The 22,858-nt window shown below is 41.1% G+C and overlaps 1 protein-coding gene across 1 annotated transcript in view; it reads right to left on the bottom strand.

Moving 5' to 3' along the window:
• Nucleotides 1-22,858, bottom strand: part of LOC148020794 (Core-2/I-branching beta-1,6-N-acetylglucosaminyltransferase family protein) — a 149,996-nt gene that overhangs the window by 95,881 nt on the left and 31,257 nt on the right. The window contains exons 5-8 of the mRNA XM_087698604.1: nt 12,719-12,800; nt 3,645-3,725; nt 3,492-3,530; nt 3,173-3,241 (exon numbers count right to left, since the gene is read on the bottom strand). Of these exons, the coding sequence (XP_087554730.1) occupies nt 3,173-3,241; nt 3,492-3,530; nt 3,645-3,725; nt 12,719-12,800 (271 nt within the window). The remainder of the gene's footprint in view (nt 1-3,172; nt 3,242-3,491; nt 3,531-3,644; nt 3,726-12,718; nt 12,801-22,858) is intronic.

The following is a 22,858-nucleotide window of genomic DNA, read 5'->3' on the forward strand; positions in this document are numbered from 1 at the left end:
TACTTTCTGTTACATCAAACCATCAGGTCATCCGAGAAATTCTCACTCTCTCTCTTTTTTTTTCGTAATGGACGTTATATTTATAAAGTACTAAACGACAAAAGAGTTACTAAAGTCATGGCAAAGCTCTCTCTCTCTCTCTCTCTCTCTCTCTCTCTCTCTCTCTCTCTCTCTCTCTCTCTCTCTCTCTCATAAAAGATAATTGTATTAATTACGAAAAAAGCTGCAAGTTTACATGATTACAAGATACATGAGGGCCCTAAGCCAACGTGTGTAAAAGCTCACTCTCTCTTCTTTTTTTTTCCGTAAAGCTCACTCTCTCTCTCTCTCTCTCTCTCTCTCTCTCTCTCTCTCTCTCTCTCTACGTTAATATACTCTTTCTTTCTTTCTAGCCTCTCTCTCTCTCTTTCAACCTTCTCTCTCAAGCCCACACTTCTCTTATTTGTATGATCATTCATGTATGATGTATCCACTCCCATCTATGTAGTTGTAAGTTGTATGTAGCAATAGTGCATGTTGCACATGCAACATGATGTTTTGGCATGTTACCCTCAAGTATTTATCTTATGTACTCTAACAGCATTGCTATTTAGACTTGAAACGTCTATTCTATTATCTCTAGTCCAAAATAATCAAGTTTTTTTAAAAAAAATTGTATTGTACCTTATAAAATCTTAAGGTACCATCTAGTACCGTATTGTATCACACCGTACCGTATCGTACCTTTCGTACCTGACAACTATGATAACCAAGGAGGACTTACCAGTTCAATATTAGCTGAATAGTAGTGTCTAGGACTGATTCCAATTTATAATTCCTCTAGTTTTCAATTTAAAATCTAACTTCTAGCCATGGCATTAAAAGAGATCAACTTACAAACATATTAGGTTTTGTAAAGCCCCCTAAGATAAATAGGTCAAGAGTAGGAGGTCGGGCTGGCAGCAGTTGTGGCAAATGAGGGTGGCACTAATGGACATCTTGGCTGGGATCATGGTGATGATGCTCAACAAGAACAAGATAATCATGCAAAATTGCCTTGTGCAATTAATGATCATGATGGATTCAGCAACGCCGCTTCTTCAGATGGATGGGACATTGGGGAGACTGGCAGCCATTCTGTACCAAAAAGCCTAGCGACTTCCCCCTTTCGAGAAGAGCATCTAGCCATTTATTGCATGCCTGATGCATTAGTCCAAGCTTATCGTCGCCAGAAGCAAAAAATCAATGTTGAGGACAAGGATGTCCCTAAGACTATTAAGCAGTTCGAGGAGGCTTCCTTTCCTGGTAGGTCTTGATGATCTGTGCCGGTAAACATGAAAATTACAAGTGGCGTGCTCGATGTGTTTTATGATTTACTGCTCTTCATTTTCAGCGCCTGATCTGCATTTTCTGTGCCTTCTTGTCAGTTTATGTGCTCGAAGTTATTTTGAAAGCTAGCTTTAAAGATCCTATGGAGCTACCTGTGAAGAGAATCAAGCTAAAAACCACAATCCACCCAAATTCACCCAAATGATGCAGTCTAAGGTCCAGATGGGCACCATAAGCTGCTCGAATTTGTAACATTTTTGGTCTGCAAAAGTTATCCACAAAGTGCAGCAAATTTGATTCAAGGGGGTACTGTCTGGCTGATAAAGAATGAAGGCAATACACTACAACATTAAGAGTAGTGAATAAGGAGATAACTAGAATAATAATGAAAAATGCATAGCCTGTGAAAGATGCTCTTGGACTAAATAAGTGTTTGGTTGCTTTGTACATAATCTTGCTTGGTGCTATCTAGGAACCACATGCCTTAAAAATTTAGTCATCACAATGTCTTACTGTTGTAAGTAGATATGGCAAGCAGGCATGACAAAAGAGTGGGACTATATAGATACCAATGAATTGTGCAGTTTATCTTCATTCTGAGTTTTCTTGACTGATCTTAACTCAAAATTATCTTTCATGTCTCAATCTATGGAGATCATATGGGAAACTAATCAGAACACAAGGTTATTTGTTGAAATGGGATTGACTGAATGTCTCAATTCTAGATGAGTTGTGGAAAACTAATCACCATTGCAAGGCTCTTCTTGTTGAAATGTGAATGGATCTGCTTGCCTGAGATACATATAGAATCCAGATTGGACGTACATAACTTTAATGTCAAGTGTTAACCAAAAAATATATTATGTTGGAACAGTGACAATAGCAGATGCACTACCTTTGAATCACGTCTTGAAATGTGCCAATTCAAACATTGAGAAATATTAGTTGGGTAAGTTCAAAGAAAGAGTTATCGCTTGCTTTACAGATCTCTCTTGATTATTCACTGGAAAGAGGTTCTTCAATACCTTTGTCAGGATGGAAGATAACTAGACTCTTTGGAGGCAGGAAAATGAAGGCATTCGCTAAAGAAAACTGATGGCAGAGTTACTTATTTTCCACAAACACACTGTAGAATTTTGGAGTGCCTTACATGCCTATGTGGTGAGAAAACAAGATCCAGATCCAACAATATTTTATGGTGCCTCATGCCTCCTGATCCTTAAAATAGGACTGAGTAATTAATTTGCAAGGAGACAATGACATACCACAGTTCACATGCATCTGTTTTTTGCAGCAAAAGCCTATATAATGACCATCATTGAACCTTATATTAAGCATCATGCAAACAGACCTTGGCACCTTCATGAGGAAACAACATGATGGGAACAAAACCTTGAACAATAAGCTCACACTTTCCCTGGAACTTGCTGGAATTTCTGAATTTCATATACATCCCATGGACACTATTGGTCGCTTTGGAGTCTCTTGTAGTTCCAATAATATGATTTACCAAGCCACAAGATTGACACATTTATGGTTCCATCAACACTACACCAGTCTCTCCTTGATTGCTTTTCATTTGAGTAAATAGATGGACTGCAACTTGATTTGTTTACTGTTTTTTTTATTATAGAAATAAAGATCCTCCTTCACAATTAGAGACTCTCTTTGTATATTACAGTAACATAACAATGTTCTAACGAAAAAATAGGCTGTTTGTGAGCATGTGTCCCTTCTCTTGCAATTTGGAGCAAAGCAAGCAAGGTTTGCAAAGACTTTAGGTTACTGGACAAGCATACAGATTGTAAATGTAAAGAACACCCACAAACTAAAATTTATGAACAATTGAAGGACTGATTCTTACTGCCAACAATGTCTGCACATAATGCTCATCAGGTATGCAGTTATGTTGCTTTGATGGATCTCCACCAGTCTGAAAATCCAAGCAGCCAATGAATCCTTACATGGCTCACTAGAGGCTTACTTACAACACCTTCATTCCAATAAAGCATCAGAACCAATGAGATTGAGCCAATCTTTTCAACTCAGTTCATAAATGAAGTGATTTCCCCTAACTCCACTTTATGATTTCAAATCCAGATTAAGTGGTAAGAAGCCATTCAACAAAGTTGCAAACATAGCTTTAGTAGTATACACAAGAAGCTGCTTGAATGTACCCATACCATCTGATGTTGCCTCCAAAACTCTGGTAATGGGCGCCTCTGCACATGTTCATGACTTACACAATCAATAATGAATGGCAAAGACTGGCAAACTCAAAGCTGCAACAACATGTGTATCTCTACAAAACACATTCAATTAAGAGGGTAGTTTACCTTACAGTGCTCACGGAAAAGAGGAAATATGTGGGCATCCGATGCAACAATGGCAGCATGGTCTCGTCTCAATACGAACCACTGTAGGAATATAACATCAAACAATGGAGTAAGAGACCAAACATCCAACAATGCAGTAAGGGAACGATCCAAATCACTGAAGAACATAAAAGGTAGAGTAGGGGATCAACTAGGAAACAGTATATCAAAACCACAAACACATAGGGAAGGAGAAAAATCTGAGTTGATGAACACTTGGGGTGCAAACCCTTGTTTTTCCATACATCAATTAAACATCAAATGCAAACACTTTTTAAAGAATGATGTGAACCCTAGAGCTGAAACATATCTGACCCTAAATTTTTAACATATTTCAAAAAATTATGAGTAAACCATATGACGTGAAATCTGAGCACTAAACTAATAAGCACCTCCAAACAACTATCAAACAATAGATTAAATGTGCCAAATAAAAGGACATGGACAGAGAACAAAAATCCACAATTTGCAATCTACAATATTGAAGCTTGAGTCAATACAGAAGAAACTAATATCAAGTCAACAAGAGGGTCACAGACACTAGAGGCATGCCAACTAGATAGTAGGTACTAGGTACCGGATAGTAGAGATTGAAAACTCAAAAGAAACACCCAAAGTAACATGGCTGTAGGTTGTAGCTTGTAGATATTAGAGACCGGTCACTAGTCTACTCATCATCTTCATCATTCCCGAAAGGAGAGTCCTCCACATCATCATCATCATCCTTGCCATGCTGACCGAGAGAACTCCAGCCGGGAACATCACTCCTACTTGCCCCCATGTGTGATGCTAAGGCTGCAATGCCCTCTTCCTCTTCTCGGGTCTCTTGCCATGCACACAATCTGTCATCATCCTTCTCCATATTGAGCATTTCCAATGTAAACTCCACCTTTTCATAGCTTTGTTCCTTCATCCTATTGATAAGGCGAAGGTTAATTTCACTCACAAGGGGAAGCACAAGACACTTCTATAAGTACCCTAATAGCCCATTGCTGCAATTTGGATTTGCATGCCCCAAATGTCGCCCACTATTTGACACCTTGATGCATTCTTTTCTCATCTCTTGCAATTGTCCAAGCAAAGGTATCTAATCCAAACTTATATGTGTCAAATTCATCACATAAAATGCCTTGCTTATCCACATCATATTTAGTGCACCTCTCTATCACAGTCATCCAAGATTCATGCATTTCATTGTGATTATCAAGATTCTTAGCTTTCCATACAAAACACAATACCAAGGTCATAGCATATAAAGCTGAATGCATCCTATCCCGTTGGTCCACAAAAAGACTTATTTTCTGTTGCAACTTGGTGGCATACACTCCTATCGTGTCCATTTTCTCAATCATGCAATCTGCTGTATTATACAAAATCCCCATTGACACCTTCTCTTTCAGTAAAGACAAAGGATCTTGAGAATAGGTGCACAAATGTTTACTCTCATCTTTCCAAACACTTCAAAATTTATGCTCAAAGGTCACAAAGTTTGGAGTTTCCAAATAGTCCATATAGCCCAAGAGTGAACCCAAAAGGAGGTAGCATAGAACTCTAATCTACCAGAGACTCGCAAGAGTAAGGATCTTTGGCTTAGCTGCCTCAAGAGGTTGGCTAGGCAGCCACAGATTATTATACAAAATTTCTACGTTTCACGATTAGATCTCCAAGCTATGAGAGAGACAAAGAGATCGTTTAGTAAAGTACAATGAGGGTGATCACTGAGAGTATGAGTAGATATGTGATGGCCCTTTTTCATAGGAAGAGCTTGCAAAAGCTCCAGCAGCCTTGTACAGGGCTTGGCTATGGTAGAGACCATATCCCTTGTGCAAGATGTGGGAAGTATGAGGAGACACAAAGGCACTACATATGGGATTGCCGAAGGGCCCAAGAGATTTGAAGGAGAGCCCTTCATGGGACTGCAAACTCTATGGCTATTATGTGGGGGATGATTGCTTGGGTCACGGACAGAGGTCCAACTTGTGGATACAAGGATGTATACGGATGTCATGCCTATCTTGTCTCAGCACAGCTTGTAGTCATCCCATATTTCTCACAAATAGTGTGGACCTAGGGCATTGTCATAGATGGGAGCTCAAAGCTAGCATCATTGCTTGATACATATGGATAGACAAATATAGCCATACAATTGATTATTTTGAGCATACCGATTGTAGACTTTCTCTAGGGTTTGGACAGCGATTGTACATATGATCTCATCTTCTCTAGCTCGTGCCAAGCTGTTCTCAGCATTTCCTAGCCTTTTGGATTAGATTTTAGTAAAAAATGGTGGATAGCAAAGAGGTCTCTACTATAAACCCTGAATTTTTACAAAAATTAGGGTTTGACAGCCATGAATTCAGCAACTGAAATTTGCATAATTGCTAGGGAATTCGGATGCTGCCCCATTCATTGTAAATTGGGGCAGCATTTTACCAGTTGATAGTTCCATTGAAGCAAGTCCTGGGTGAAAAATCAAAGAGCAATTGGCCCAAATTGATTTCCATGGCATATAGGAAAGGATACAAGGAAGTTCGAAGACTATGAGAAGGAGGAGAGAGGCTTCTCTCAATACACCAGATTCTAGCACTTGCTTCCTTTTCCAGAGCCACATGTGACATGGTCTAGCATTATAGGCCTCCTATTCGGTTATCCATTCAAGCCTTTTAATAGGCTTCCCCTTACTGGGACCTTATCAGCACAAGACTTCTCACAACCTTCAAGGTGATTATTGCATCAAGGGATATGCCAATGGCTTTTTTAGAGACTAGTTCACCTCATCTCAAAAGGCAATGGTGATTAATGGACACTGATAACTTTTGTTTGGGACTTTTGTATAAGCTCCTTGCCAAAGCAACCAGTCTTGGATAATCTCTTCTCCTACCAAATATCATCCACCCTACAAAGTTAGGTTCCATTCGAAAGCATAAAATTCTAAGAAATATTTTGACCTACTAGGAATCCATAGCTCTTGCCCACACCAAGAAACAAGACCTTATTGTGTTACTTTTCGAATTCAAGAGCACTTATGACAAAGTTGTTTGGCAGTTCCTAGAGTGTGCCATGTGAAGGATGGGTATTGGAGAGCAATAGGTGTAAAATTACACAGCACAATCAATAGGATTTGAGCAAGAGTACACAACAAATTTGTAACGTGCCCGTTTGTCCGATTGCAGGACACGTCTTAGCAGCCCATCGGGAGGAGGGTCTAGAAGGCTCCGCCTGGCACTCGCAGGGAATGACACAGGGTTTGCAATCTAGGTCCTGCCGTTCCCACTTGGGATCGACCTAAGGTCAGGGTTCCTTTCCTACCGGCAAGTCTCTAGGTCTTCATTGTCTTATCATCTCATCATTTGAGAAAAGTTCCCAGCTAACCGGGACCACCCTTCCGTAGCACGGAACCTGAGTCACATCCAACTTTTCTCAGTTTGTTTTATTTATCTAATTACCTAACACATTAGGTTTTGACATGCAAAATCAGCTCCCTTAATTAAAACCAATTAATCACGGGTTCCTTCACGTAACTTGGGCATTGACACAAAAACAATGTCAAGCAAGTTCCTTTTTCTCAAGCATCTGTTCTTTATTTATCATAATTCCGGATTACATCCAACCTCATGCCCGAAGGCCATTCCAACAATCTATAAGATCGCTATTCCAAGTTCCGCCCGTAGACTAGTACAGGGGCCTCGAGATCCCATCTCGAGTCACGTCGGTCTCTTGTACGGGATCCGGAGGCAAGGGATTTACAGCCAGAGCCTCCCCTGGCACCCAAGCGTCCTCCCGCTCCAAGCAGTACCCACGGAGAGACCTCTCACGGCGGGTTAGGTCCGTATATCCGGCACGGCTAATAACCCCCTTGGATAGGGCCAGGCAGAAAATTGAAGGTAACTGTTCCTGCCTCTCCCTCCAGGCTTTCAACCTAAGGCATTTTAAGTGTATTCCTTGAATTAGTTCCTTGAGCAAAGAAATAAAATACTATATCTAAGTACAAGCACGAACATTTCGGAGGTCGTTTGTGCAACCCACTGCTAAGGTGTGACTCCTGTTTCCCGGATACCCAGCACCCGATCTTGGGTCTTTCCACGACTTGGCGAAATTCCAATAATTTCAACAAGAGCAAATGGTCTTAGTAAGTTGACTTATACTTTCTTAGGATATCCTAGTCCCTAACTCAAGCACTAGCTAGTCTATCAAGGCAATGGATATGCCTTATTCGCAACCCAACCAAGGGTCCTATAATCTCTAATTTCAGCCAAGCTCAGTTTACACACATGGCAACACATGATTTCTCATTTAAACTTTCAAGATGCAGTTTAGATGCATGCGATCCTTCCAATTCTCTTAGTGCTGTTCAATGCAGGAGTTCCCAACCATCATGCACGTTGTGTGTTTAGTATAGTTGTCCCCTAAACAGCTTTTATCTCCTTTATTCCTGGCAATGAGTACTTATTTCCAATGCACCGGATCACATGTGTCTTGTGTCTATGAAAGTCTAGGGCTTTATTTTCCAATGATGCGAGTGTATCCTATGAACAGAAGTTAACATTTCATGTGTTTCTTTTAACCATGATCGCAAAACGAGAATTCCAAAGGACTATTCATGCGCTGAACTGGTTAAAAAGCTATCATTTTATGTGAAATAAGGCGATAACCCTATCACTTTATGTGTGTAGAAGTTATCATTTCATGTGAGGTAAGGTGATAACCTTATCATTTTAGACGAGTAAAACTTATGCGAGTTCAACCCTACCGTTGCATGCAACTTAGTATAAACAAAACCTTATGCACGACATTATTCTTCCATGAGAACTAAGTCCTAAACTAACTTTTTTTAATGCTTGAAACCTGGGCTTGATTCGTGTGCGCTGCGTTGGTTGTTCCGCTCGTCCCTCCAGCATTTCCGATGGCTTGAGCGCCTATGCTTCCCGCGACTTTATTTTTGGAAGCCATTCCCTCGCGGAGATTGGGCAGTCCGGACCTTAACGGCTTCGGTTAGACACGATCGGTTTGGAAGACCGCCGGCTATGGTTCGTTGCCAGGAGAGTGGTTTGGGTGACTCCTTCCTCTTATCCTTCCCCTACCACTTCTCAACTCTCTTCCTCTACCTCTTCTTCTTCTTCCTCTACCTCTCTCCTTTCCCTTCTTCTTCTCCTCTCCTCCTCTCCTTTTTTCTTCTCTTCCTCTACCTCTCTCCTTTCCCTTCTTCCTTCTCCTCTCCTCCTTCTCTCCTTTTTTTCCCTCTACCTCTCTCCTACTCCTTCCCTTCCTCTACTACTCTCCCTCTACTTCCCTCTTCCTCTACCTTCTTTTCCTCCCTCCTTCTTCTTCACTCCTTCTCCTTCACTCCTCCTCTTCTCTCTCTCCCTCCTTCTTACTCTTCTACCTCCTTCTTCTCTCCCTCTTCCCTTCTCTCTCTCACCTTCTTTCTCTTCTCTCTCTCCCTCCTTCTTACTCTTCTACCTCCTTCTTCTCTCCCTCTTCCCTTCTCTCTCTCACCTTCTTTCTCTTCTCTCTCTCTCCTCCCTTCTCTTCTCTTACTCCTTTTCACCTCCTCCTCCTCTCCCTCTTCCCTTCTCTCTCTCACCTTCTTTCTAATCCTCTCCTTTTTCTCTTTCACCCCACGGTAAGAAGCATCCAGGGGGGAAAAATAACGGATGTCTGGGCCCAGCGGCGGGAGGCCATTTAACTGGAGGCCCCGGGTAGGTCCAAAGGCCTAGATGGCCTGCGCCGAAACCACATGGGGAGGGAAAGATTGGGTGGCGGAGCGGGTCGTCGGCAGCGTTCTATCGCTAATGCAGATTGTCACACTGAGCGGGGGAGAAAAGACCCGTTTGGAAGGCTGCAGGAAGGTGGCGACGCCTGGAGTCCTGGCAGGAAGGGAATGGCATGCAGACGAGGCCCCAGGGGGGGATTGTGCAGCAGCTCGGCGTGGGACAACGTAACCTGGGGAGGGGAGGAGCCCAAGGGGAGGGAATAGCTAGCATGGCCACCCTCAACCTGGAGGGTGCATGCTTCCCCTACCACTCCCACTCCCTCTCTCCTTCCCCGACTGCTGTCGGCGGGGAGAGAGGGAAAATTAAAAAAAATGAGTTGAAAGAAAAAAAAAATTTACCCTTTTTCTTTTATATTAATGGGGAGGTTCCTATGCCCCTTACAAAATTATAGTAGAGCTGATATTTCTTTAATTGCAAACAAAGTGATACAACGATGGCTCTCTCCACCTATGCACTTCCATATTGAAGCTTAGATGATGAGCTAGATAGATTCTAGGTGAAGAGATTAACGTTTGCTAGATGAAGTCTTGACTCCATGAATGGATCATTATGATTCTGAGAAGGCCTCCTTTTTATAGACTGCAAAGGGTTTAGTCAGCCTAACCGACAATATACCATATTAATGTTTGCGCATCCACACCCTGCAACTCACTAATAACTTCCACACCCCACAACTCAATAATATGTGACTCAAGTTGCTACTATAGATTTACTACACCTAGCCCAAAGGCCAAATCCGCATAGCTCACCTTTTGTCCAACTGATCACGTAGACCTCATCTGGCATACAAGTCAAGACCCAATCAATGTTTGAGCTCACACATGGTATCTCCTCACAATAGGAACTTGACAATTTTGAGCACTATGGATTGGCGGCACCTTACAAGGGTTGGACATTAAGCATATTTAACAATAGGTTAGAGGCATAGCAACTCTTTACTCTTTAGCTCCTAGAAGGGTTCTCATTGGTGGTTCCCAAGGTGACGGATTCAACATTCAAAGATCTCCAAGACACGGTTGCCACTTGTCCCTTTACTATTCTTGCTTGTAGCAACCATGAGCTCTTTCTGAGGGAGAGATGTGTAGATATTTGCAGCATTAGGTTATTCATGCCAAGTTTGAGAAGCTTTTGCATGTAGAGTTTATAGATGATATAGTTGTATACTTAGAAAAAAATGAGGAGAATTCAAGTTCTTTTATGGTTGCGATAGAGATTTTCTATAGGGCCCCATAAGCTCTAACTGATTGGCACAATTCCATGGATTTTGGGTATATGAAACTCAGAGGCTAGATAGGAGACCACATGATGGGACTTCACTTGGGTTCCCCACGGCACTTCAGTAAGGTATCTTGTTATCATGTGGGCATTGATATCACTTGAGAGCAATACTTACGACCCTTACACTTGAGCATTAGGCAAAAGATTTTTTATTAGAGCACATGAACTTTTTCTAGTAAAGAGGATGGTGGCCAACCAAGTTCACCATGCAGTATATTAATGCTTGTTGGGCCTTCTCCAAGTCATCCATTGGCTAGATGAAGTGCTTTATTAGGAACAGCAATGTCAAATTCAGATAGAACCTTAAACCAGCAAAGGTTTGAAGGTGATTTGGGGATCATAGACTGGAACACTCAAAATAGAAGAAGTGAACCACATTGTGATGGATCTTCTTCCACGCAAGGACCATGGAAGACATTATTGCTATGGAGGTTAGAGACTATTGCTCTTATTGATATATGACCATGACAGCCTAGCATCACTTGATTTTTCTATAGATTAGAGCTACAAGTTTTGGGAGAGGTCTTCAGGTTAGATTTGCAGCTGCTATTATTAGGGCTTGGAGTTCAGTAGCTACAGGACTTCACTAGATTGCTCCGACTACTGTTGAAGAGGAGGTGATACAGTCTTTTCTCTTCAACCATCTTTATGGACAGAGACGGGCTGCACCATATGAGAGAGAACACACCTATCTTGGAAGGGGATCTCTTTTAGATACCTTCTACCACGGGGGAGTGGTGTGTCTTTCTTGATTTACCAGCTAATCTATAATGAAGGCTTTCCAGGATTCAAAGGGGCCAAAGACATTATAGAGAGTATTATGGGTAGTACCCCTACAGTGGAGGATTGATACAGACAGGCTGACGTTATATATCGGCCTGCTATGGGCTATCGCCCGTAGACAGGCCACGTGTTGGTGACCCGGCACTTTTTAGGGGTCACATTTTTTTATGATATATAAATTCAAGAAATCAATTGTAATTCAACTGCGCGCGCACAGGTGAGATGCTAAGGTGATTGTCTGTCAGGTGAGTGGCGCGGGTTCAACTCCTGGCAGCAACAAAATCGTACCCTTTTGGTCCAAAGAGAGGGCTTTGCACTGTCACCGGCTGTGACCAGATGTCACGTCACCAGGCAGGCCGAGATTTAACATGAGCCATACAGACACCTCCTAGTCCCAGATTGGTATCTTTATCAAAGGAGATATTCTCCTTGTAGTGGTTGCCACTAGTAGAAACACTGTTTATCTTTTCAATGCTATAGGATGGTAGACCCAAGAGGGAGGATTTAGATCAGTCAGAGTTCACAAGATGATATTGGTAAAAGATTAGGGTGGTGGCTCATTGTGACAAGAACTGGTATTTAGGCCTGGACCCTATCATGTCCATGATGGATGGTTGGAGGTATTGAACCTATTGGAGTTAGCCTCTCAAATGATAACAGTCAGACCCTAGGGAGTGCTTTTGGAGCAATACCTTTGTAGAGATACTTAAGGGTGTCCCCTTTTTCGGACATGTCAAAAGAAGGATCCAAACAACCAGGATTAGAGCAATGCCAACTACTACTTACCATTGGATTGAAAAGGGTATCACACCAGCTTTCCTACCTGACTTCTAAAGGAGATTGGATGATTTAGACCCAGAAAGATTTCATCATTTCTATGGTTAGTAGCACACAAGCACCGTCAACCATATATGGTTTGGCATTATTGACCTCCTGATCAGTTATTCATTGGGCCTTCTAATAGACTTCATTTGTCGTATACTGGTTTTCTTTTCCTGAATATCCCTTATCGGGCTAGTTTTGTACTTTGCCTTTGCATGTTTCTTCACAAAGGTATTTATTAGGAGGACTATTATTTTCTTTGAAACAAATTGCTGTTAAATACCTAACGGTCTAATTATTGCAAGAACATTTGTTGAATGAAATTTTAGTTTCAAATATGGAACACAGTGAATCTTCTTACTAGGATCAAAAACCCACCTGTGATCCTTTCCTCCAGTTTTCTGGTTCTATTAGAGGAGCCATCTTTGGATTGTAGCGTTTCTCCTTTGCATCTAAAAAACTATTTGACAAAACCACCACTTGATAAAGTTAAAGTTCAACCAATATGCAACTACAATTAAGCTTTTTGCAACTCCACTAAATCCTTCACATGAAATGGCAAAAAGAAAAGGTAAAATATCAACACAACCAGTTTAATTGCTTTTGTTACACTTGACTTATTTTACCTATAGCATTCTAGACTTGTATCAGCTCCTCAACTCTTGACAACTCTCTTCTAAAAGTTTAATGAGAAATAAGCAGCACAAACTATTGCTATAAGCCAACAAGCCAGTCCCCTTTTGGCATCTAAGGTTGATCATCGCCAAAACTTTAGATTAAAGGCCCGAAGGGTATATAAGTAAAATTTAGACAAACACTCGAATATTTAGCAAAATAAAGCATTAAATGAGAAACTAAAACATAGGGCTAAGGAAAGCTAGAACCACTTTAACTCTCACTTCAAAACCAACTTAGATTCACAAATTTAGTAGACATTGCAGATGTTGCACCTAACCTTTAAAATCTAGATATATTGGTATCAGCATTCAATTATTATTATTTTAGATGTTTAGACTAAAGGAAAAATAGACTACAATAACATTTAAATCCAATTCACCAAATTAGATCACACTTACAATGAATATTAAGGGTCACATGACTAGCCACAAATGCCCCATCAAATGCCGTAGGTGAGGAGCAATAATTCATTGAATGATGAAATGAAGATAGAATTGAAGTAAGGGAATCAGAAAGTACCTAGGGCACTCGTGGTCAGTAAGGCCACAATCAAAGATTCAAGAATTCAAGCATGGAGTTCAAAAGCCATACAACCATACAAAAAGGAGTATAAAGTAGAGTGAATGTAGTAGCTAAGCACAAGAAATGACATGCTTAAATCCTCTCTTCAGCAAGAATAAGGTTAAATTTACCACCAGCCAAGAAAATGCAAAGTTGAGGAGACTGAAAAGAAATAGGCAACTGTATGGGAGCCCACGCAAAGTAACAGGCTGGGAATCAGTGAGGCAACAGTTGTAAGAAGCTCAACAAAGGCAGCAACTGCAAGAACAAAGAATACATAGTGTGAAGAGTGGGTAAACAGCAAGAAAAATGTGCCAAGACCAAGAACTGGATCATCTGATACCATCTGAGAACGAGATACACAATAGAAGCAATAAAGAACAACTATTAAATATTGAATGAAATGAAGAAAAGAATCAAGAATGGAGAAACGGGGCATGGAATCCATAGACCAAAGCATGAGAAGATGAGTAAAAAATCACATAAGCTATAGCTGACCACCAAACTGCATCCAACCTCCAGCGGATGCAGGCTTTGGAATGATCATATACTGGAGAGCAGAGAGGCCTGAATATATTGGCCAAGTGGAGTGCCACCCTAGAAGAAGGTCGGCCAACTGTAGATGGCCCAAAATGGTGGAGTTGGCCATAAGTGGGCCCGCCCATAAATAGAAATGCCCGCCCCAGCTGCCATAAAAGGCACTCGTACAAATACCAAATGCAAACCCATAAAAACCATGAAATGCACAAAACTAACAGAAGAATGGTCTCTAACCAAGGGTGATCCAACCTAAGAAGTGACCTAATTGTTGAAGAGAAGAGGTTGCCTCCACCTGCTCTACAATTAGTCATTCAAGCACTTTGAATCAAATCCTATAGGTATTGATCAATAAGCCCTAATAATAGCTACTACAAAACTAACCTCAAACCTCCTCCCCATGCTTGTATTTGATGCAGTAGATTGTCTGCGTGATTCTTGGCTTACCGAGGATCATTGAACAATCCTCTAGTCTCCAAAGTAGTAGCTTTTTCCATGGTTCTCAGCTAGATCAACTTGACCAACAAAGTGATGCTCTCAGCATCTAGATCAACAATCCTAAGTGCGCTTTGAATCTTGCTAAATGATGAGAGCCCATGTCCTAATCAAATAAAGTTTTGAATGAGACACTTCACTAGGACAACAAAGGATCTAGAAAAATTCTAGCAAGAAGTAATCTAGAAAAGCTAGCTCCAAGGACTTTTCATTGGAGCTGCGGTACGAGGATCTGAAGATATCTTTCTGATGCTTACTAGTCTAGCTTGCATCACATCATGGGCTAACATTGCAAGGTTTCATTGATACTATGTACGTTAGTCAATTAGATACTTGACGTTGGACATTTCTTTTCTCTTAGTTCTACTCCATTTGATTATGTTAGAAAGAAGCAAGAGGCTATGGCCGCCTCTATACCGAGGCTAAGTCTAGAGCTTTATTTGACGCCACCACCAAGTCAATTTGTCTTCACACATTCCTAGTAGATTCCTATGAGCTCTCCCATTGCAATCCACATCAACAACCAGAGTGCTATCCCACTAACCGGTAAACTTCTTGTGTATCTCAGGACTAAGCATGTGGGCGATCAAATCCCCTTCATTAGAAAGCAAGTAAGAGGCAGATACCAATCAGCTGGTATTTGTACCTTTGACAAACAACTATGTTGACCTTCCCACAAAGGCAATCGATGGACCAATGCTCAGCATTTGGACAAAGGCATTGGTCTCGGTCCTCCTCCCCCTTGGGCATTGACATGAGAACATTGGGGCCCCCTTGGCTCCTCTTCAACCATTTGTAGCGATATGGTAGGAGGGCGATTCCTTACTCCCTTGTATCTATAGGGTTGGCTTGTCATTGTGTACACCTCTTCATCAACTACCTTACCCATGTGTGCATTGTTGATTATTGTAAAAGGGCACTTCGGCAAGTAAGAAATTATCCTACTCAAGTGGCACCTATCACCTTACATTGCCCTTTGTGTTAGGACTATGTGTATAGGTATCTATTGGGCATTTAGAAATGTTGAAAACCTAATTACACATGGGCATCCCTCCAAATGAAAACCATAAGTTTTCTAGCATGATTCCCTTTCACCTAATCGAACAGAAGTTAGTTTGTAGGCACATTGCTCGTCTACAAGTTCTGGATCACCAGCCAAAGATCACTATTGCAGCATTCGCACTTTCCTCACTAATACCTCTTCATCTACATCTTGAGGAGATGGCCTTCCAAAATAATTCCATTTAAAGAGTGTGTGTGTGAGTGACAAAGAGTATGAACATTAATTACAAGAGTCACAAGAGAACTATAATGTATACTAAAGAGGCTGAAGAGACCTCAGGATGCCAAGAAGCCAAATCATTCCAAGAAATGAGGCCTACATACTGTATGTTGCTATAAACTACTAGTGCTAAAATACAAGTGTGAGTGAGAGTGAGTGAAGAAGAAAAAGAAGAAGAAGAAGAAGCTACCAAAAAGACAATTTCAATTGCCTCTAGGATCTTGGTTGGGCCCTGGGCTGCACATAGAGGCACCCTTGGTCTGATGCCTTGGTCTCTTTGGGGTGGAAAATGTTTGGTTCCTTTTTGGTTAGGGTAGTCATGTCTCCCTCAGGATTTTGGGCTTGAGAGGGGGTGTTAAGCTACATAATAATCCCTTAATTTAATCTATTTTTATTGGCTAATTTTATCGGCTCTCAAATAGCCCTGACATAGTATTTTGAATTAATTATCTATTGAAACGAGGCACCAGACTTGCATTAGGGTAAAAAGGATCTATAAAGGAGGTTGATCAGTGTATAACCATCCCCTCATCCCTAACTCTAACCAAAAACATAATGCCTTTGCTACCCACTGCCAGTCACCACCTTTCAGCCAATCCCAACACCCTGCTTCTGGTCAGCTCACCTGCTGCCCATGCAACATCTGCAACTGTTACCTTCAGCTCATCGCTATGTTCCTCAGCCTGTCACCACCTGTTGCTGCACCTCAGCTGGAATGACACCACCTGTTCCTGTCTTGCAACACCTGAGCCAGGCTGTCGTCAGCTTCTCCAAAAAATCCATTCATTACCAACACATCGACTTCATCTTCAGCAGGTTGTCATCTTAGTCTGCTTTGCAGTAGCCCAATTGTTCTGTTTGCTGCTGACAGGCATATGCCATTGACAGCTGCCCTCTCCATCAGCCATGTGACAACTGTGTTTGGAGATCCAGCCTCTCCTCTTGCTCATAGGCTGGTACGAGTTGCTGCATCTGTTAATTTCAGTCACATACCTCTGAAGGACAACTGCATTTTTTCCCTCATCCTTGGAGAGATCAAAGCAAGAGCATTCCTTTCATTGCCTTGAGGTGTGTCCATAGCCACAAATCATGATGATGCGTAGCAACATTTGATGCATATATGCCAACAAGCAACATAACTTCACCTTCATATGTAATCTGCATAACAAGGTGTGCTAGATTATCACATTTGGCAAAGACTGGCTGCAATTTTCTCATTTACAATCTATTGAACGTGAGTACTATGAAGTGTGAGACAAGGATGAGCAAGGATAGAGCTGAGAGCTGAGAGCTGAGAGCTGAGAGAATTGAATGTGAGTGTACCAATGTGTTGCACGGTACACAAAGAATAAAAATGTATTTATATGTTAGGGTACAAGTAAAGGGTGTGTTCACACCCGTAAGTTTATACACACCGGATTAATGGGAGTTTACACCCAACAACCTCCCACTTAAAGGCCCAAATTGGTACCTTTAAACTATCCAACTCCCACTAGTCGAATGCAATGCTCATGCTGAACCTTTGCAAGGATTTTAGTGAGAACATCTGTAGGGTTATCTTGGGTTTGGACCTTAGTCAATGTGACAAGGCCATCATCCAAGACTTGTCGAATGAAATGGTAACGAACATCTATGTGTTTGGTATGTGCATGAAACATGGCATTCTTAGCCAGACATACTGCACTCTGGCTATCACAACCAAGCACTGGAGTACGTGAAGAAAGACCGAAATCCTTGACCAAATGGCCAAGCCAAATAGCTTCTGTGGCTGAAATATATTCAGCCTCAATGCTACAATTTTCTGCAACCTTGAACACCAAGAAATAGCCCCACCATCCAAAGTAAAGACATACCCATTAGTAGATTTTCTAGTGTCAAGATCTCCTGCCATGTCAAAATCACAAAATCCATGCAACTCTAGTGTACCCTTTCCATAGCATATACACTTATCTTGTGTACCTTTTAAGTATCTAAAGATACATTTCATTGCTTCCCCATGTGGTTTGCCACGGTTAGACATGAATTTACTAACAACTCCCACTACATGACCGAGTTGCAACCATGGCGTACATCAAAGAACCACGAGCCGATGCATAAGGTATGCCCTTCATAGCAATAGCAGCTGCATCATCTTTTGGGCAGTCAGCTTTGCTAAGCTTTGTATATGGTGGTAAAGGCACACCAAGGGGCTTAGCATCAGCAATATTAAATCTCTCAAGTACTTTGCTAATGTACTTGTCTTGTGATAGAAATAAGTGCTGCCCTCTATCTCTTTTAATGCACATGCCCAAAATGTGTTCAACTGCTCCCAAATCTTTCATTGAGAAGACTGAACTCAGCTGCCTTTTAAGATCATATAAAGTACTCTTATGCTTTCGTGCAATCAACATGTCGTCCACATATAAGACCAGCACAATAAGACTTCCATCATCAGCCTTTTTAGTGAAAAAGCAATGATCTACAAGATTGCGTTTGAATCCATGGCTGAGCATAAAAGCATCAAACTTTTTATACCATTGTCTAGGGACTTGTTTCAGCCCATATAAGTTGTGTTTCAGATTACAAACTAAATGCTCTTCCCTAGAATAGCAAAACCTTTTGGTTGTTTCATGTACAGCTCTTCATCCAGGTCACCATGAAGAAAAGAAATCTTCGCATCCATTTGATCCAACTCTAAATCCAAGGATGCAATGAGAGCAAACAAGACACGGAGTGTAGTCATCTTTACCACCGGTGAAAAAACCTCTTAGAAGTCTATGCCTTCCTTTTGTGCATAGCCCTTAGCAACCAAACGTGCCTTGTATTTGGGCTTCCCATCAATACATTTCACCTTATAAACCCATTTACTAGGAATAGCTTTCCTATCCTTGGACAAAGGTACAAGCTCCCATATGTTATTCGCATATAGAGACTTCATCTCTTCCTACATAGCAAGCTCTCGCTCTCTCTTGTTTTCACATGACTGTGTCTCTTTAAATGTCAAAGGCTCACATTCATCAGTCAATAAAATGCAGTCTAACACTATGGCTGAAACCTCTATGGCTGCCTTCTAACACGTATAGATCTTCTTACCCAATGATCTGTCTTGGTAGGCAATGGGCCTACATCCTCAGGTATGTGCATCCGGTGGCTGGTTTTCAGCATTTTCTTGCGGCTGCAACCTGTTTTCAACATGTTCTTCTTGTTGTCCTATTCCATCATGTGCATCAACTTTCTGTCCATTATCTTCTGGCTATAGCACAATAGGTTACTGCTCATTTTCAACATCAAAAGGGATAGAATATTCAGCTAATGGTTACTGAATGGCTGGTTGTTCATGCTGAAATTTGACCTTCTTCTTGTCAAGGTCACCATGTGTAGCATTTTTCAGCAACTTTGCCTTATTAAATACTTCGTCTCAGCTGCATACTATCTTCCTATCCTGAGGAAGCCAAAGTCTATATCCCATCTCTCTCTCATCTCCATATCCCATGAAAATGCCCTTGATGGATTTCATGTCTAGTTTAGTCCTCTGATTTACAGAAATATGCGCAAAAGCATCACAACCAAAGACACGCAAACGGTCATATGAAGCACGTTTGCCAGACCAAACCTCTTCACGAATGCCATTTTCCAATGTACGCTTGGAAGAGAGATTGCAAACATGAACTGCAGTTTTAAGAGCCTCTTCCCATAACTGCTGCGAGGAATTAGCTATGGACAATATGCATCTGACTCTCTCACAAAGTATGCGATTATATCTTTCAGCCACACCATTTGATGCAGGATTGTAAAGAATTGTAAACTCCCTCTTAATACCATGCATCTCACAAATTGTTTTGAATTCATTAGAAACATACTCACCCCCATTATCTGTTCTTATAGCTTTTAACTTAAGCCCTTTCTATGTGGTAACAAAAGCATGAAACCTTTTAAAGGCGTCCAACACTTCCTCTTTAATACATATACCCATGACTTTCTATTGAAATCATCAATAAAAGTGACAAAGTACCGTGTATCCCCATGTGAATTAACAAGCATAGTGCACACATCAAAATATACTTAGTGAAGAGCATTGGACTTCTTAACGACGCCATAGTAATAAGGAGACTTCACATGTTTTCCATAAATGCAATCATTACAAAAGTCGAGACCAAAGTCTTCTACATCAAATCTTCCTAAGGAGGAGAGACTTCACATGTTTTCTATATATGCAATCATTATAAAAGTCGAGACCAGAGCCTTTTACATCAAATCTCCCTAAGGAGGAGAGAACCTGAAGGCCTCTCTAGCTCATATGGCCAAGTCTTTTGTGCCAAAGTTCCATCTGTGGAATAACCTTCAACAACAGCCAAAAACCTACCAAGTAATGCTTTACAATGCAAATAATACAAAGTCCCCCTTTTGCTGCCTTTAACAACCAGTATGGAGCCATTATGGACTTTCCAAGATCCACCACCAAAGGTAGTAAAATACCCTCTTGCATCAAGCTACCCAACTGATAGTAGACTTTTCTTTATGCTAGGTACATATCTGACATCTTGCAAAATCAGCTCTTGATCATTTTCAAGGAACAAGTGAATGGTACATGCACCCTCGATTTCACATGCATGATTGTTGCCAAAGTAAACCTTGCCTAGGCATCCTACATTGTATTCAGAAAATGACTCCAAAGAGGGAGTAACACGAAAAAAGGCATCGCTATCCACTATCCATAATTGACACAGCCCATCATGAGCTAAAAGTAAGGCATCAATTACCTCCTTTTTAGTGATGTGCATATCACCTACTACTGCCATAACATCTACATCATTACATGAGGTTGCAACCAGTATCTCTCCAATGTCAGAGAGCTCTTCAACGACCACACTAGATGCAACATTTGCCTTTGCAACTTCTTTTGCGGAAGAGCTGTCATCATCCTTCTTTTTCTTTCCTTGTTGTTTCTTTCTTTCTTGCTCTTTCTTGTAGTAACAACAATCGGACTTTTTATGCCATTTACGTCCACATTGATAGCATGTTGTTTGCCCTTGCTTTTACTCCTACTTTTTCCTTTATTTCTTGCATTACCCTCTTTTCTGACCTGCCTCTAAGATTATAGGCTGAACCACTGCTTTCTCCACTAAACTTTCTTCTAATCTCCTCATTGAGAATAGAGCCCCTAGAACCATCGAAGGTTAAAGCAAGGTTTTTGTTCAATGAAACAATCAAAGACTCCCAACTATCACACAGGTCATCAGCAAGAAAATAGCCTTCAATTTATCTTTGAACGGCTGCAAACCAAAGTCTTGCAACTAGCTCAAAATCCCTATGAAAGCACTCAAATGCTCCGATGCTAGCTTAGACTCATCCAACTCCATGTTTACAAGCTTGCACATGAGATGCACTTTATTTACTAGAGTTGTATTTTCACAAGTGTCCATCAACTTTTTCCATATGGCATAAGCTCTATCAAGACACTTAATGTCTATAAGTACATCATCAAATACAGCCATTTTAATATATATGCAATCCTAATCTGTCATAGCTACAGGCTTGACTTCCAAAAGAGTATCATCACAATCCTTAAGAAACAAAATGCCTTCCATCTTGTCCTTCCACAAGTCGAAACCAGTGCCATCAAACCTCTTGATTTCAAGAAGGGATTTAGTGTCATTACTACTTGAAGCATTTGCAGCCATTTTTCAACAATGTATCCAAAGATCAATACTGCAATTTATGAAAGCAAACAATGAGCTGAATATTCACTAATATTAGCCCAAATTTTCAGTCAATGAGAGCAAGGTTTAGTCCAAGTACATGTACAGCAGTAGAACGGATGACTTTCAGCAATATAACTGAAATTTCAGCATATACTCAAAGCATACATCACTGCTAGGTGACTCCCACTTCAGCAATATCACCAAAAGTACATCTGCAACAATCCCAAATCTACAAGTGATCACTAAGACTGCTGCAACTTGACTATTCAGTAATACATCACTCAATGGGAGCTGCCCGACATGTGTATTGCATACATATGTGACCAAGTACTTCTGATACACAAAAAAAACCAAGATTCTCTGCAATTTCTTCAAAATCTCAAAAGTGGGAGATAAATCTCACTACTTACAACACCAAAATTGCTTCAGCAATGCTCCCAATGTACATTTCAGACATCATTTTTACCAAAATTCTCAAATTTCAGCAAAAGCCCCAAAATTTTACTGACCAATCTGCACCGATTGCACTAATATATGAACTCGAGAGCATGACCAATCTGCAAAATTTTCCAAAATCTCGCAAAAGCCCCAAAATTCTCACGTCAAAATGTGCACCAATGTCAACAAATTTGACTTAGCTAAGCAAAATTTCACTAATATGAGAAAAGCCCCAAAATTTTCGTAGTCAATGTGCACAATTTTTGCAATTTCCTGGTCAATTTGTCCTGTTCTGGATCACAGTTCCCGAATCTGGGAAAACCCCCAAATTTTTCAACAAAAATGGTGTTGTGTGCTTGTGCACACGAACACCCGATAGAGAAAGTAGAGAAAAAAAAAAATTCCACACTAAAGAAAAACTTCAAATCATTGACCTGCCCATATGCCACCTAGCCCTATTAGCGTGTCATACACAATCTACTTGGCCTATCAGCCCGTCGCGCTGCTTGACCTGGTCACCTTGTTACCTGGCCCATCAACCAGTCGCACTAGTCAACCTCGTCTCCCTGTTACCCATGACCTGCTACCTATCAACTATATCATAAAGACTGGTCACCCGCTGATTTTGGTCGCGTTGCACAAGACCTGCCCTGTCTACAACACACGGCCATGACCTGTCGATTGTTGCCAGTCTCACAACCTAGCACACTCTTTGGAAGCGCGAATACTATAACCAATGCTTTGATACCAATTCGTTGAGCGTGAGTGCTATGAAGTGCGAGACGGATGAGCAGGGATAGAGTTGAGAGCTGAGAGCTGAGAGCTGAGAGAATCGAATGTAAGTGT

Source organism: Lygodium microphyllum, chromosome 18 (genome assembly GCF_053477565.2).
Source record: "Lygodium microphyllum isolate KBCC chromosome 18, Lygodium_microphyllum_v1.1.10, whole genome shotgun sequence".
Taxonomy (NCBI): Eukaryota; Viridiplantae; Streptophyta; class Polypodiopsida; order Schizaeales; family Lygodiaceae; genus Lygodium; species Lygodium microphyllum.